Source organism: Squalius cephalus, assembly GCF_949319135.1.
Source record: "Squalius cephalus genome assembly, chromosome: 21".
In the NCBI taxonomy this organism is placed as follows: domain Eukaryota; kingdom Metazoa; phylum Chordata; class Actinopteri; order Cypriniformes; family Leuciscidae; genus Squalius; species Squalius cephalus.
In genome coordinates this window covers 19,771,989-19,788,925 of record NC_137142.1, presented here as the reverse complement: position 1 = coordinate 19,788,925, position 16,937 = coordinate 19,771,989, and the positions used below count along the sequence as shown (strand labels likewise).

The 16,937-nt window shown below is 36.6% G+C and overlaps 2 protein-coding genes across 4 annotated transcripts; both read left to right on the top strand.

The window, feature by feature from the left end:
- The first annotated feature begins 3,381 nt into the window (after positions 1-3,381).
- qrfpra (pyroglutamylated RFamide peptide receptor a) lies at positions 3,382-6,912 on the top strand. Of its 2 annotated transcripts, XM_079855689.1 has the most exons (7): positions 3,518-3,869; positions 4,254-4,412; positions 4,503-4,564; positions 5,449-5,681; positions 5,853-5,950; positions 6,255-6,320; positions 6,415-6,517. In XM_079855689.1, the coding sequence occupies exons 1-7, from the start codon at positions 3,530-3,532 to the stop codon at positions 6,432-6,434; spliced, it is 978 nt and encodes a 325-aa protein (XP_079711815.1). In that variant the 5' UTR covers positions 3,518-3,529; the 3' UTR covers positions 6,435-6,517. The 2 variants fall into 2 exon arrangements, with proteins under 2 accessions (XP_079711814.1, XP_079711815.1); XM_079855688.1 differs by having other exon boundaries at positions 3,382-3,869; positions 6,255-6,912.
- A 954-nt stretch (positions 6,913-7,866) lies between these two features.
- Positions 7,867-11,700, top strand: rps24 (ribosomal protein S24). Of its 2 annotated transcripts, XM_079855890.1 has the most exons (6): positions 7,867-7,941; positions 8,571-8,636; positions 8,734-8,943; positions 10,484-10,597; positions 11,134-11,162; positions 11,623-11,700. In XM_079855890.1, exons 1-5 carry the CDS (start codon positions 7,939-7,941, stop codon positions 11,137-11,139), a joined length of 399 nt encoding a protein of 132 aa, XP_079712016.1. In that variant the 5' UTR covers positions 7,867-7,938; the 3' UTR covers positions 11,140-11,162; positions 11,623-11,700. The 2 variants fall into 2 exon arrangements, with proteins under 2 accessions (XP_079712016.1, XP_079712017.1); XM_079855891.1 differs by lacking the exon at positions 11,134-11,162.
- Positions 11,701-16,937: the final 5,237 nt, after the last annotated feature.

The window sequence follows — 16,937 nt, the reverse complement described above, 5'->3', positions numbered from 1 at the left end:
GTCCAAGTTTAATCATGCAATTCTGAGAAAAAAATATGGAAATATGCTTTACAAAGTTTGGAGTTGGTCAGTTTTTTTTTAAATGCATTGCATTTATTTGATCAAATATGGAATACAGTAAAAACAGTAATATTGTGTATTATTTTTACAATTTAAGTTTTCTATTTTAATATATTTAATAAAATACTATTTATTCCCGTGTTGGTAAAGCTGATTTTTCAGTAGTCATTATAATTCTATTCAGTGTCACATGATCCTTCAGAGACCATTTTGATATGCTAATATGGTGCACAAGAAACATTTCTTATTATTATCAATGTTGAAAAAATAATTATTCAGGATTTTTTTTGATTAATAGAAAAAAAATCTTACTGACCCCAATCTTTTTAACAGAAGTAGCTGCCTGCTGTGCCATATTTTAATCGGAATGCAATTCTTTTCTGTTATTGATCATGTGTTATGTCTCTCATAAGAGCAACTGTGTGTATTGTGGTTGATGTCAACAACATACAGCTGCCACTGAGTTCAGCAGAAATCTTTTAATTTTGTTTTTGAATGGAGTACACCTATAGAAATGGCTTTTCACACTTTTGAAGTGCTCCTCAAAGGATACAACCGATTTTCTTGAAATCTCTGAGAGTAATAATACAAAGAGCCACTATTGATGCACTAATGATGTACAAGCTGCTCCTGGTGGTTGTCAATATTCTATTGTGAAGGTTTGAAATGACTGACTGGTTCCATGGTAATACTTACATCATCACAGACCCCAGTGATGAAAGCCAATGGAAAACCTCCACATCCATGGGTTCAAGGAGGGCTAATAACATGATGTTAACCTTGATATGTTTATAATGGATTCATTATTTCTCATTTGTACCTAAAACCTAAAAAAGACATCTAATGCACTAGATAATTAAAGAAATAGTTCACTTTAAAATGTAAATTACCCCATGATTTAATCACCCTCAAGCCATCCTAGGTGTATATGACTTTCTTCTTTCAGATGAATACAATCGGAGTTATATTAATAAACATCCTGATGCTTCCAAGATTTATAATGGCAGTAGATTGAAACCATCAGTATGAAGCTTTAAAAAGTGCATCCATGCATCACAAAAGAACTCCACACGGCTCCGGGGGGTTAATAAAGGCCTTCTGAAGCAAAACGATGAGTTTGTGTAAGAAAAATTTTCATATTTAAAAATGTATAAAGTAAAATAACTAGCTTCTGGCCAAACAAACATACGCAGTCTACTTGTGCCTAAAGTGCAACTTGCGCAACTTGTGATGTCGGAAGTAGCGTAGTGCATCATGGCATAGCGTATATCAGCAGTACGTTGCATTACTCGCATAAGTTGCGCTTTAGGCGCAAGTAGCCTGTTTTTGGCCGGAAGCTAGAATTTTACTTTGTAACATTTTAAATATAATATTTTTATTACACAAACTCATCGCTTTGCTTCAGAAGGCCTGTATTAACCAAGGGGGTAATCTATAAGCCGGAAACTGAAGCTTCCCCGGGGGCCGCCATTGATTAGCAGACCATCACCTGCTGTTAGCATTCCATTGACTCCCATTCATTTTGGCGTCACTTTGACAGCGAATAACTTTACATCTGAGGCGTTTAAAGACTAAATTTGTCCAATATTCATTTCTAAAGAAACACGAAAATGTATAAAAGGGTCCATTACCTTGTATCTATGGCCCTGTAGATGCAGTTTTTGTAAAAATAGGCTAACGATTGCGTCATAACCACGCGACTCTCTGTCGTACAGTAGAGAAATGACCGTATAGACAGGAGGAGAAGCTCGCGGGCAATCGGGGGGACGTGGATGCAAAATTACAAAATAATTAATCAGAATACTTAGCAAAAGTTGCTCCTGCTCCTAGCTCATGGACACCACTACTCACGATAGATGAGTCTGCGCAGTACGCTCAGCCATCAGGAAGTGAGTGCTTCTAATTGACTTTTCTCCGATGAATCCAATGGGGTCGCTGTGTCCATTTCTTTTAACTGTCTTTGGTATTAACCCCCCGGAGCCGTGTGGAGTTCTTTTATGATGGATAGATGCACTTTTTTGAGCTTCATACTGATAGTTGCAATCCACTGCCAATATAAACCTCGGAAGCGTCAGGATGTTAATTAATATACCAGTAACTCCGATTGTATTCGTCTGAAATAAGAAAGTCATATACACCTATAGGATGGTTTGAGGGTGAATATGGGGTAGGCCTAATTTTCATTTTAAAGTGAACTACTCCAATCAAATACACATTACACTGTCGTTCTTACTACTTTGAGTAATGAAAAAGGATAGAGCTTTAATGTTACATCAGTCATTCACGTTAGTGCTCTGCAAATGTATGCGCTGTTACAGTTCTATGTGCACCTAAATAAATAAGAAATGTACATATCAGTTTGTTGATGGACATACACCTGTTAATGCTGATGGTGAGGACTTCCAGTTGAAACATCTCATTATGTACTACAAACTGAGTAGTGCATCACTGAGAAACGCCCTCCTCAAGTCATCCTTGTAATGGAGGTTCGGGTTGAATAACTAGTTCTTCTAATGTTTCATCATTGGACTCGGTCTCAGATTGATATAAAATCGATGCCATCCTTACTGTCTTTACAGTGTATGCAATTGCTGAGCTTTAGGAAACCTCCGGAGCTGAAATTCAGTTATGGTCATAGATGTTTCTTTTCCAACACACACTGTAAGCGGTAGACCATCTGGCCAATCAGAGAAGAGGCTTGCAGAAAGGAGGGGTTTAGAGAGACTCTTCGGTTGAGTCAAGAATCATTGAAAAATGTTGTGATGTGTAATGTATATTATGAGAAAATGAAAGTGTTTTTTGACCTTTGATGCATGTAACCCTGTTGTAGGAGAACTCTAAAACAAAATTAAGAACCTTTAAAATATATAGCATAATAGGGGCACTTTAATAAAAAACAAAGAGAAAATAAATTAAATACTACAACATTCTTGAGATAATTAATCCCTCACTGATTAGACAGTATAAATTATTTTGGCTTTTAATTCTAAGCAAAGTTCTGTCCCATGTCTCAAGAATCTGTATTTGGATTTACAAGGTGTTTAACGAAACTATCACATCTAATAATAATAATAATCTTCAAATATTCTAATCTAATACTCTCACATCTAATATTTATTCGTTCTTTTAATTGTAATAGCTAAATCTGCCTTCTGCAAAGGGGAAACACGTAAAAAAAAGTAAATATGTGATGTCCTGATTCCACTGAGCAAATGACTGTCTCACTCTCCACACTCAGTGAGCTTACCTATAGACAGTCTATGACGCTCATAAATCAGCTCACTATAGGTTTTGAGACACACAACAGCCGACGTGTCGCATGAAATAAACCACACCAAGGGATTCGGGAGCTGCTATGTCCTAGTAGTGAAGAGACACGAAATAGAAGCAGAGCAGAACTGACTAACAGACAGTCTGCTCTTTGTAGAACTTGATTTCTTTCGGCCCATTTAAAAAAAAAAACAGCTTAATGGGGGATATGAAGATTACTCCCGAAGTGTTGGAGCAACTACTACAATTATACAATCTTACTCGTCGGGAGTTTATTGAGACGTACCAGATTCAGCCGTTGGTTTACATCCCTGAGTTACCGGCCAGCGCCAAAACAACGTTTGTTATTGTTTACACGGTGATTTTTCTCCTGGCTCTCATTGGCAATAGTCTGGTTGTCTATATTGTCTTAATAAAGCGCGGGATCCAGACTGCCACAAATATTTTCATCTGCTCTCTAGCCGTCAGCGACCTTCTGATATCTTTCTTCTGCATCCCGTTCACTCTGCTACAGAACATCTCCTCTGAGTGGTTTGGGGGTGAGTGTCATTTCGAAATAATTTGTATTAGTCTATAAAACAAAGTTTGTAAGGATGTATGCAGATGTGAATTTGCAGTAACTTATGTTGTTTTGCACGTTTTGTTTGCTCCAACATCTGTTTCATTCCAGCGAATTGGGTTACTGTAAGCTTTAGCTGATTATAAGGGTTCAATTCGTCTTAAATTACAAAAATGAGAACATTTCTAAACCTCATTTAAAACACACATGCCAAGTTCTTCCAAATAATCTTTGATTAAATGTTGTTTCATCATTTAGAAAAAAATACAATTTTCTATAAAAGTTTTAATATAATAAAATATTTTTGCCTAAGCTAAAGACTGTCTTTGGAATTTAACTCTTTAAAACATGTACATGTTTGTAGGTGTGTTGGTGTGCAAAACAGTTCCCTTCGTTCAGACCACTGCTATTGTGACTGGCATTCTCACTATGACCTGCATCGCTGCGGAGAGGTACCAGGGGATTGTACACCCTCTGAAAATCAAAAGACAGTGCACCCCACAAAGAGCGTACCGAATGCTTGGTATGTAGATTTGTTTTTGCAGTATTTGAATGCATACTTTGCATTACAAATCTAATAAAGCATCTCAATAGTGTTCTCTTTCTGTGTTAGTGGTTGTCTGGATTGCAGCCATGGTGATTGGATCCCCAATGCTCTTTGTTCAACAACTAGAGGTACTGCTCAGATATTTTTTTTTTTTTTTTTGGAAAAAATTCCATTCACATACCTTTTTTAATTCAACATCCCAGCCAGCTTGTTCAAACATTAGCATCCAGGCACTGCATAGATGTACTGTGATTTCTGTGGGTGTATTACATTACAAACTTGAGGATTTCCCCAGGGTTGAAGGTTAAAGGTTGCTTGTTAAAGGTTGTCAGGTGCCTTGTGGAAAAAAGTATATACAATGGTGGTCAAGAGTTTGGAATAATTCATATTTTTTAATTTGTAGGTGTTTGTAGGTGTGTTGAAAAAAGACAAGTTATTTTAAGTTCTTTTAACTTTTAACTTTAATTAAAAAAGTTAGTCATAACTTTTAATTCAACAAGGACTCATTAAGTGACAGTAATAATGTTACAAAAAAAAAATTTTAAATAACAAAAGTCATCAAAGAATCCTGAAAAAATATTTATATCACAGTTTCCACAAAATATTAATTAGCAAAAACAACATTGATAATAATAAGAACCACTATTATTCATTTGGCACCTATAATAATTGATATTAATTCAAACATATTAGAATGTTTTCTGAAGGATCATGTGACACTGAAGACTGGAGTAATGATGCTGAAAATACAGCTTTCCCATCACAGGAATAAATTAAAATATATAATAATAGTTCACAATATTATTTGATCAAATAAATTCAGCTTGGTGAGCATAAGAAACTTTAATAAGAAATATTATTTCAAAAACATTAACAGATCTTAATTATTCCAAACTTTTGACCACCACTGTGTAGACTATTCACATAATAACATCAGTCCATTTCATATGCCACGGCTATTTATAATGGGTTTCATAGTCTACTTTGTTATTTCAAATCCCTCTGTGTACAGGTGAAATATGACTTTCTGTATGATCTCCATCATGTATGCTGTCAGGAGCGCTGGAGCTCGAGCGCCCACAGGAAGGAGTATGCCACCTTCATTCTAGTGTTCCTCTTCCTCCTGCCACTTGCGGCCATGCTGATACTCTACACCAGAATTGGCATTGAGCTCTGGATTCGCAAACAAGTTGGGGACTCAGTTCTCAATGCCATGAACCAAAGGGAGGTTAGCAAAATGTTCAGGTAATCTTTTTTACCATATCAGCACACACTGTATATGACTGCCTCTGATCTAAATGACTATTGCTTGTTTTATAATGTTTTCTTTTTAATATATAATTGACTAAATATTTAAGTGCTGCTAATGATTACGATCAGACACTCATTATGCAATCCTCCCTCTTAATGCAACAGAAAGAAGCGAAGGGCCATCAAGATGATGGTCACCATTGTTGTGCTGTTTACTGTCTGCTGGGCACCTTTCCATACAGTTCATATGCTGTTTGAGTACAGTAAGAGCATCAAAGTGTCTAGTTAAATATCTGGTAACACTTTATTTTATAGTGTCCTTGTTACATATGTACTTACAATAGTAATAAGAGTAAATTTTGCATAATTACATCTAACCCTCAACCAAATCCTAATCATATCCTAACTCTATAGTAAGTACATGCACTTAATTAATATTACTCAGTACTTAAATATATAATTACACTGTAACAATGACACCATAACATAAAGTGTTACCAAAGTGTGCACATTACAGCCTCAAAGTGTGTCTTCTTTCAAATTTCAGCTTCACTTTCTTGTTTCCAGGTTACCTGAACAAGAAGTATGATGACATCACAATCAATATGATTATTGCTGTCACACAGGCCATAGGTTTTTCCAATTCTTTCAACAATCCTATTATCTACGCTTTCATGAATGAGAACTTCCAGAAGAACTGCATGTCCACTCTTTCCCTTTGCATTAGGAGGTCCAGTCACCGTGTAGATGTGAAGGACAAATCGAAAGTAACTTATTGTAAGTCTGCCAGACAGGATGACGACATCTCTGTCATGCCCAGAATACATATTTGAGCAATCTGCAAGATCAAACATGCGAAGATCTTTGTCATCTCTGGAGGAGAGAATTTATGTTGAGAGCAATAGAATGTATGCAAGATGTATTAGAGACTGATATCTAATCTAACGGTTATCTATTTTAATATATGTTTTAATATAAATTCATTCCTGTGATGGTAAAGCTGAATTTTCACCATCATTACGCCAGTCTTCAGTGTCACATGATCCTTCAGAAATCATTCTAATATGCTGATTTTCTGCTCAAGGATATTTTCTTTTTATTATCAATGTTGAAAACGGTTGTGCAGCTTCATATTTTTGTTGAAATTGAACAAATGTTTTCAGGATTATTTGATGAATATAAAGATCAAAAGAACAGCATTTATTTGAAAAATAAAAATCTTTGGAAACAATATAAATGTCTTTACTATTACTTTTGATCAATTTAATGTATCCTTGCTGAATAAAAGGTATTCATTTCTAAAAAATAAAATCAAACTGAGCCTAAACGTTTGAAAGGTAGTGTATAAGCATAATATAATATAACAGAGGTGTAATATAACAATGTTTAAATATACATTTGAAAATGTTTTGTCTTTGCTGTGTAATAAAATGTAGTGTCTGCAAGTCCACTCATAAGATTTCTGCTTATGGCAAGGGCCAGAGGCAAGCACCGTGGACAGATGGCCAGTCCATCACAGGGCTCTCACACACACGGGTGTATAACTATGTTCTTGAACTGTGGGTGACACCAGAGTACCAGGAGGAAACATGCAAAAACTTCACACAGAAAGGCCTCATGGCCTAATTAATAATTATAATATATATATAAATGATTTCATAATTAATAATAAATGATATGATACTTATTCTATCAGATACACCGTATTGATCTCCTTGTGTCTGCTTGGTTTGTCAGTCATTGTCAACTTGAGTAATTGTTATAGTGAGGAACAAAATTAAATGAATCCTTTATCTTGAGGTCCGATGACATTTAATGGTGCGCGACTGACACCTAGCTGTTGAAAATCGAAAATTCATAAAATCAACGAATTAGATTACTACTCGTTGTTTAATAAAACGTTTAGAAATTTTAACATCTTATTTGTCAGTTAGTAATGTGACAAGTTAGTTCAGATAACTAGAACATTTTCATTTAAAGCAGTCGTGACTTACAAATGATAACTATGAATTTGTTGGTGTGATGTTAATTAAATATCCAAAAAATAACACTTTTTTTCACTTTCACATATCACTTTCAGTCTTATATTTATTAGAAGAATTATTTAAACATTTTTTTGAATACAAATTTGATTTGGTATCGCTTTTCAGTCAGGCAGTACCTCATTATACTATTCCACCGCTCCGGCATAATCTCGGGCACCTACAGGTCCTTCTTCCTTTTCCTCGTCCCTGAGCGAGCCGACGCCAAGATGGTGAGTCGATGTGAACAAATGATTAAGAAAATCTGACTTAATCCTCTCCATCCAACGATATTATAATGTCACTGCGAGCGTGAAGCACACTACGGATATATAATAATAAATTGACAGTTTCATTTAAAAGATATAATGTGTACAGATATGTTTTTGGTAGACCGTAAGATGATGGTGTCTCGGTTCTTACCATCGTGCTACTGTTAAACAGTGGCTAGCAGCGTTAAAATGTTACATTGTTGTCATAAACGTGTATCCGTAAACCTGAAATTAGATAGATATCAGTTGGGCTCAATACTAAATACTGGGTCCAGACAAGCTAATGTAGCTAAAGCGCTAACCATGGTTTCATGCTCATAAATTGCAAGTGTCTTGTACTGCACAGCGTTAGTCTACTATACAAGATGCTCACGTTTCATTTTTAATAATAGTAATGGATAGTATTGGGTTTTTAACTATACATTACAGTTAAGTAACTGTTCTGAGTCAGAAAAGCTGCTAATATGTAGTATTAATTCTCCTCTTTGAAAAGTGCCTTCCTGCAATTTTTTCATCAAGCCACCTCAATATTTCAACAAAGTATCTAGACAGAATTTTAACCGAGTTCTAACAAATGTCTCTCTTTGCAGAACGACACAGTCACTGTCAGGACCAGAAAGTTTATGACAAACCGGCTGCTTCAGAGAAAGCAAATGGTAAATCAGTGGCAAATTTTGTATGGTGTCTTATTGTGATGTAGTGTGGATTTTTAGAATGCGTTTGCTCATTCATTCTTTACTATTATTGTTTCAGGTTGTCGATGTCCTGCATCCAGGCAAAGCAACAGTCCCCAAAACCGAGATCAGGGAGAAGCTTGCAAAAATGTACAAAACCACCCCAGATGTGGTCTTCGTCTTCGGCTTCAAAACTCAGTTTGGTGGTGGCAAGACAACAGGTTTTGGCATGATCTACGACTCTTTGGACTACGCCAAGAAAAATGAGCCCAAATACAGGCTGCAAAGGGTACGCCACTGACTGATTCTTGTAGAGCTGCACGATTAATCAAAATAAAATCTTAGTGTGATTATTAAGCCGTAAAGGCTGCAATTTAGTTAAATATATGCGCTACCTTAGTTTGGGTCTCATATAATGTTCATTTGGGAATATATCTTCCCAAACTTGTAATGAGAAGCACTTGAAGAGTTTGGTTCCAAAACGCGATAAATCCATTTTGATTAATTTGAGTAAAAATGTGTTTTCTTTACCAAGAATGTGGCAAGATGAAAACCACTATTTTCTGTTTCAAACTTTCACATAGCATCTTTAGGTTATAATAACAAAACAAATTCAAATCCAGATTTTGATTTTCAAAGATTTATTATAAAAACTGATAATTTTTTCCCCAAAATGCAATAAATCCATGCCACTTTTTTTTTCAAAATGCAATTAATCCATTGAATCAATATAAAAGTTATTTTTCATATTGAAACTGTTGAAAATACACAACAAAATAAGTTGATCCACATATGACAGCCTCTGAACTCGGTCAATATCTTATTACAGGCACTGGACTAAAAATACATTCAATCAGCCATCGCTAGGAAATACCTCCTGAACTTTTTTGATGGCGATCATCTGTAAAATGGCTTGGTCCTGCTCGGTTTTCGTTGACTTTGAGTAAAACAACTGAAAGTTTTTCAAAAGATCCCCTGGGGTCAACGTGTCAGCGTGACAGAAGTTTGATGCTGTCGTGTGAGAACAAGCAACAGCCGGCATTTTTCCTCCTCTCGCGTGCCTCATCTTCTTTCTCTCCTCACGTAAATTAGATTTCGATGGCTTACGTTTCTTCCCTACCGCAGAAACCACCACAGGTTCATCAATGCCGTCAAAATTATAAAAGATTTTGTTTGATTGTTGATCAAAAAGTACAAAGTAGATAGGAAAAACTAGTATGCCGGGTGTATTCAGAGCGCCGCCGTTACTGTTTACAATGCGTGGAATGGTGCGCTGTGATTGGTTGAGCGGATTTATCGCATTCTGCAGAGAAAGGAGACTGGCGTTTGTCGCGGTTTGGAAAGAAAGGGAGAAAACATGACAGAATAACACGGCGGATATCGCATTTTACGTAAAATTTAAAATTGACTTTTCAATACCGACCCTATACAATACTGATTTTTGCGGAAACTCAATTTTTTTCAAAATGGCGTTTATCGCATTTTGGAACCAAACTCTTCACTTGTAACCTAGCTGATTTTAAGGACTTTCTGCGTATCTTTGTGAAAATAATAGCTTGATTTTGTTTTAAAAATTTAAGACCGATAAATATTGTAATTTTGACTCTTGTACTGTGAATTTTTTTCTTAAACTTATTTTAGTGAATATGAGTAATATTTCATGTGCTTTAATTTAATAGTAATTTCGTAGTTATGTAATCACAATGTTTGATGCTTGCTTGCTACAAGTGGATGAAGTTTCTTACAGCACTGGTAGTTAGTCTACTATGCTGCTTTAGAGTTAGCTTGAAAATCAAACATTTAAGGCATGTTTTGTCTTTTCTACCTAGCATGGCCTTTATGAGAAGAAAAAGACATCCAGAAAACAGCGCAAGGAACGCAAGAACAGAATGAAGAAAGTTAGAGGAATCAAGAAAGCCTCTGTTGGTGCTTCTGGCAAGAAGGTAAGGTTCAGTTTTGCTTAATCAGTTCCTGTTTAGGCTTCCGAGCACTTTTGTTTCATCTGCCCGTGATAGATGTTTTTGTCGTCACTGTCTCGGTCATAATATGTAACTTGTCATCTTTCCTCCATTATCAAATCTACATCTGGACTGTAGAAGGTAAACACTTTCACAAGTAGACTAACTGTTGTGGAAGGAGAGTCTGGAGTGATCTGAAAAGTTGACTCCAGACATTTAGCTACTATGTTGATGGCTAATGCTATTGACCAGTATGTGGTAGACAACAATAGGCCATAGTCCCCCATAAGTAGTGTAGTCACTAATAGTGAAGTGCTGGAATATTTAGTAATCTGTAGAACAAGCTATATTGTAATTGCTCTCTGAAAACTATTTGCAAATTCATGCGACAATCTGTTTTCTGGGGCGTAGCATGAAAGTCTGCATTTCAGAGAGCATTTCTAGACATTTATAGTGTTAGTTGAAAGTTCTCACTTTTGTCCGATCTTTTGCTCTCTTTTGCCTCCCTCGGATGTTTACAGAAGTGAAAGACTTGAGGTTTCAGGAGAAGGTAGACTGGCAATCGTCATGATGTGCTGATGTGATCCACTTTTACCAGTTACTTGAAGTGCTCTGCATGTTCAATCCTAGTGCCTCACCCCACTTGCAGATATTTAAAAGATCCTGTGTTTTTAACATGGATACAAATATCTATATTAATTTATGTATTTTAAATTGTTCCAGTCAGCCTATGTGGCTATAAGTCGCTACTAATTTGTAGCATGCTGTGTGTGGTTAGCATTCACTCATTTGAGGTTAACTAGCCACTTGACTGCATGTCTGCAAGTGTGACCGTATCCCCTGGAGTATTCAGAAACAACCTGTCCCTGTTATACACGCCCTTGAAGTGAGCATTTGTCATTGATGGATGTGATATTTAGGGATTTTGTATAGGTATTTTGTGTGTAGTAGTTTAAGACTGGAATGTTTTATATAAATCTCACTGTAATGCCTTTTCTTTCCTCTTACAGTAAGACCTTCAGGGAAGACCATCGGCCTGAAAATGTTCTTGTACATTGTCAACAAATAAATTCTTTAAAAAAAGTGAATCCTGATGTCTTTGAGTGCTGGATTTTGAAGTTTTGGCTTAAAGTTAAGTTTTTAATGTTTTTTGTCTGTGTGGTGTTTTTAATGTGCTTTAAGAAAACCATGTGCAAATTCATAAGTCAACACCTGAGTATTTTCTCATTAAAACTGCAGTGAAAAAAGTCTAAAAAATATGGTTTGAAATCGCTGGCGTTTCTTGTCAAACTACCTTGTAACCAATCACGTCAACGTGCCGGTGGGCTTTAGCATATCATTAATTGCTGTGAATCAGGGGAGTCTCAAGAGAAGCCAGGTTATCCTGGAATATTTTTCTGTCGGGTGTATTATGTATATGTTGTGATGAACTACCTTTTTCCACTGACACTGGTTGATGTTCAAAGTGTTTCTGTGCAGATTTTTTCAAGGCAGCTGTCTGACAGATTGCGAAAGGTAACATGGTTTGTGTAACATTAGAATTAGCACATTATTAGCTGTTTGATGAAGTAGTCCAGCAAAAGGATAATCATATTAGTTATCTGTCCGACATAAGGAGCGATACCATTGTGCAGCATTTACAGTAACTCTGTAAAGTTGACAGTGGATCTCTGAGCTGGCGAAGGTGGGGTTAATTTGCATAATGGATCTATGTATACTAAATGAAGCATGGGTGTAGTCTTTTTGGTGATCAAAGATGAGTTTTAAGGGATGCAACTGACTACAGGGGGGCTTAGTATTAATTAGCATAGGACTCCAATGTCAGCAATATACAAAGTAAACCTAGCACAACAATTGTTGCGTCACCTGAGATCTTAGTCACCTGATTGCTGTCCTCTTTAATTTGGACTATTAGTTACTTGTAGATATTTTGGTTCTGAGGCTTTTAGCCCTCATTCAAGTTCAAGTTGTATGTGGAGACATACAAAGGAGTGAAATGTCTTAACTCTCAAGACCACGGTGTTACATAATGTACATGTTTGAATAAACATAAAACAGAAACTATACACAGCCTATAAAACCCTCCACATAGCTAACCTGTTGAAAGAGTGATCTAACTATACACATACAACACACACTTGGATTTGCACATGGAACAGTGCAGTGGAGAAGATAGTGGGAGTGCTTAAACTCGTGCTAGACCCAAGTTATGGACAGTTTTACAATTGTTCACATTCTCTGCTCCCTTTCTGTATACAGTTTATTCCAGTTAATATAACTTAACATCATGATGATAAGTTTAGCCTATGTGAAGTCTTCAATTTCTAAAGCGTAAAAAGCATTAAAATAATTCAATAAATGGTTCTTAGATTGTTTTATCTGTGTAGCCAGAATATAAATGCAGTTTCTCATAACAAAAACAATTTATGTAGCCTATTCTATTAATAGACTTTAATAATCATTATTACAATATCAAGAGCATTAATCGACAGTAATGATCCTGTAATGAGCACCTTCAGATGCAGCTTCATGTTCCATTTTTGCAGTGTAAATATGGCTTTTGATAATGATAACATTTTATTGGTAACAGTCTATATAGTATTCTGATTGATTTTTAAGTAATTGGTTAAATTTAAGTATTTGACATAAAAGACGACAGGTAATCATAAAAATGCCCCTGGGAATCAATTGGAAGGGGACGCTTAATGGAAAAGTTCATTTCTGACCCTGGCATGGGGTAGCATCTGGCAGTTGCAGTTTGTAATTAAGTGTAAATTGCAGAAATGAAAAAATAAACTTGACTGTTTTTGGAGAATTCAAATAGGGTTATCTTGTTGTTGATTGATTGGTTATATATACAGGGTGGGCCATTTATATGGATACACCGTAATAACATGGGAATGGTTGGTGATATTAAAGTCCTGTTTGTGGCACATTAGTATATGTGAGGGGGCAAACTCCTCAAGATGGGTGGTGACCATGGTGGCCATTTAGAAGTCGGCCATCTTGGATACAACTTTTGTTTTTTCAATAGGAAGAGGGCCATGTGACACATCAAACTTATTGGTAATGTCACAAGAAAAACAATGGTGTGCTTGGTTTCAACGTAACTTTACCATAGACAATTGCCTTCAGATGACCCCAAAGATAAAAGTCTAAGGGGGTCAGATCGGGAGACCTTGGGGGCCATTCAACTGGCCCACGACGACCAATCCACTTTCCAGGAAACTGTTCATCTAGGAATGCTCGGACCTGGCACCCATAATGTGGTGGTGCAATTGTCTATGGTGTGAAGATACGAGATGTGCAGCACCTGAAACTACGGATACTGGATGCCTGTGCTGGCATTTCTCCTGCGGTGTTGCTATCAGTGTGTGAAGAGTGGGAGAACAGGGTTGCATTGACAATCCAACACAATGGGCAGCACATTGAACACATTTTATAAGTGGTCAGAAACTTGTAAATAACTCATGAACGAATAAAGTTAAAGTTACCAAGCACACCATTGTTTTTCTTGCGACATTACTAATAAGTTTGATGTGTCACATGGCCCTCTTCCTATTAAAAAAACAAAAGTTGTATCCAAGATGGCCGACTTCTAAATGGCCACCATGGTCACCACCCATCTTGAGGAGTTTGCCCCCTCACATATACTAATGTGCCACAAACAGGACTTTAATATCACCAACCATTCCCATGTTATTACGGTGTATCCATATAAATGGCCCACCCTGTAGATTAATGGTAAATAGGATGTTTTAAAATCTTCTTAGTTATCAAATTTTGTATTCCAAAAGTTTGTCTCTGGCACTGCCACCTTGTAAAGTTACTGTCAGTGTTACTGGACACTTTGTCTACGTATTGTAAGTAAATGATGTTAATCCGTTGCTACACTGTGGAGTTCCGAGGGTCAGACACATTTTATCTAACCATCTTATTATGTATTAAATCTAGCTTGTCATTAATTAGTTAAGATATGCTGTCATTTGAAATTTGAACATGGATTTTTATTCTTATTTTACATTCATGGAACGTTAGGTCATGAATATTTGCCTCAAAAGTCATGGAAATTTATTGGTAGAAATGTGTACTATGAATTCTGGTTAGAATTTAACGTTAGGGGAACGTTAGAATATATATATATATATATATATATATATATATATATATATATATATATGTGTGTGTGTGTGTGTGTGTATATATGTATGTATATAATGTTTGCACTGTTATGATGAAAGCAAGCATTCCTGAGAGTGCAGAAATCGAGCAGCAATGACGAGATCAATGCACTCATGCACTCAACAGATGCTGTTATCTACAATGCTCATTACTGCAACCTTTCATGCGACAGGATCTATGCGACTATGGTCAACACTTTTCATGATTAGTTAACCTCGACAGCTGTAATATTAAAAACGTAGAAAAAGATTGAGAGAGTTCCTTAAGTAATACTTATTTAATATGAACAGATATTAGCCAATCATAGCAGTGGGTGTTTACATTAAAATCTCACAGCAGACACGCCCCTGCCAACAGGGCTAAAATTAGGTTAGGAAATGGCATCAAGTGTTCACTGCGCACTAAATATGATGCAATAGTATAATATATAATTAAAGGTGGGGTAGGCAACAGCAGCCGCCTTTTACAGTTCCTCCTGAACCAAAACAACGATCTTATGCTGCGTTCACGCCGCCATAACTATAACGAGATGGCAACCCGTGACGTTCTACCCGGAGCTGTTCACTCAGACTCGGATTTATGCGTTACTGTCAACACTATAAACACTGAAATGAATCTGCAGCAGTCAAGTGGTACTAGTAAGAGCTAAGTCGTTTACGTTTATTATTATTGTTATATGATTTGAGGCATGAGGTAATTTAAAGTCATCTCGCGTGATGCTTTGCAGAATCTGCTCTGTCTCTGTGCGTTCATGTGTTTTGGAGGAGGCGTGGCTTTAGATACGCTCTGAAGGGAGGGTGGGAGGCTAGCTTGCTATTGCTAGCCTCTCTGAAATTGCCTACCCTACCTTTAAATGTTTGGATACTACAAACTGAGCAAGAAAACGCAATCCAATTTTACCAAAGTCAACCTGAACTAAAAAAGATTCCAGTGCAGAGTAATTGTCAGCTCATATCGATTTACTATTGCAATGCAGCCTGTTGTTGATCTACGAAAGAACTCCAACCATTGGGCTGTGGACCCTCGATCCGGCAGAATTATGATAGACATGAATGGGGTTGTGTACTTCTATACAATGTAGTTAATTTAAAAAAAAATCTGTGTAGACAGCTCAAGTCTTCTTAAATATGTGTCCATGCAATTAATTAGCAGCACTGACCTGTTCAAGGTCTCCTGATGTGGGGTGGGGTGTTAACAGTCTCTGACAGTCTTGTGCAAATGATGTCTGCAGGGTTCCCATGTAACCACAGTAACCCCGGGCCCCTGTCTGCAGAGAGCGGTGTTGGCCTAGTGATTAGTGATTCATAAAAACAGTGAACCGGAGGGGGAAATCTGAAGATTTTATGCCTCTTTGTGTTCCTTCTTCAGGGCATTGCATTTCTCAGAGGAATATTTTAATGACAACACGCACAGGTGCATTGCAAAGCACATACTAAGCATGCACTGTGTTCTGAGACAATACTTTGCATTATTACTTTGTAATAGCATATTTCTTGCACTAATTGGTTTCATGTATGTAAATCAAACAATAAACGATCTGCTGTTGCTTTCAAGGTTTCTTTGGCATTTAGACTAAACTGACTCCCCTCCAAACAGTTGATCTGGGGCTGGAATGCCAAAATTGATTTATTCAACTTTATGGATATTATGCAACGTGCGTGCAAGACCTGTTCGACATCTTTTTTTGAAGAGTATTTCATTGGAATGCCTGTAAAAAAGCTATTAAATGTGCACATAATCACAGCTTGCGGATAACAATAGTGTTTCCCCAAGGATCTCAGACGTTTGCATTGCATTATAACATTTATTTGCCTGGCAGATGTCCTTACCTTGGGCAATATGATTATAATTATATTGTGACGCTGCTTATGGCGGCGCTCTTTCCGCGCAATATGATTTCTGTACGAGGCAGATAATCTGTTACACCAGAACCTGATTGATTTCAAACCTCAGTCAAGATGTAACGTCAATCACTGAATAATAATAATAAAATAATAATAGCTAATAATATGGGTTAGCATTTGCAACGACGTGAAGGTGATTAAACGATGACTGAATGTTCATGTTTTGTGTTCCAGAACTGCCCACTTCGCGGCACTGTTTGCCTTGTTTTGCGCATTGACTCGTTGTAATAGTAATCAGT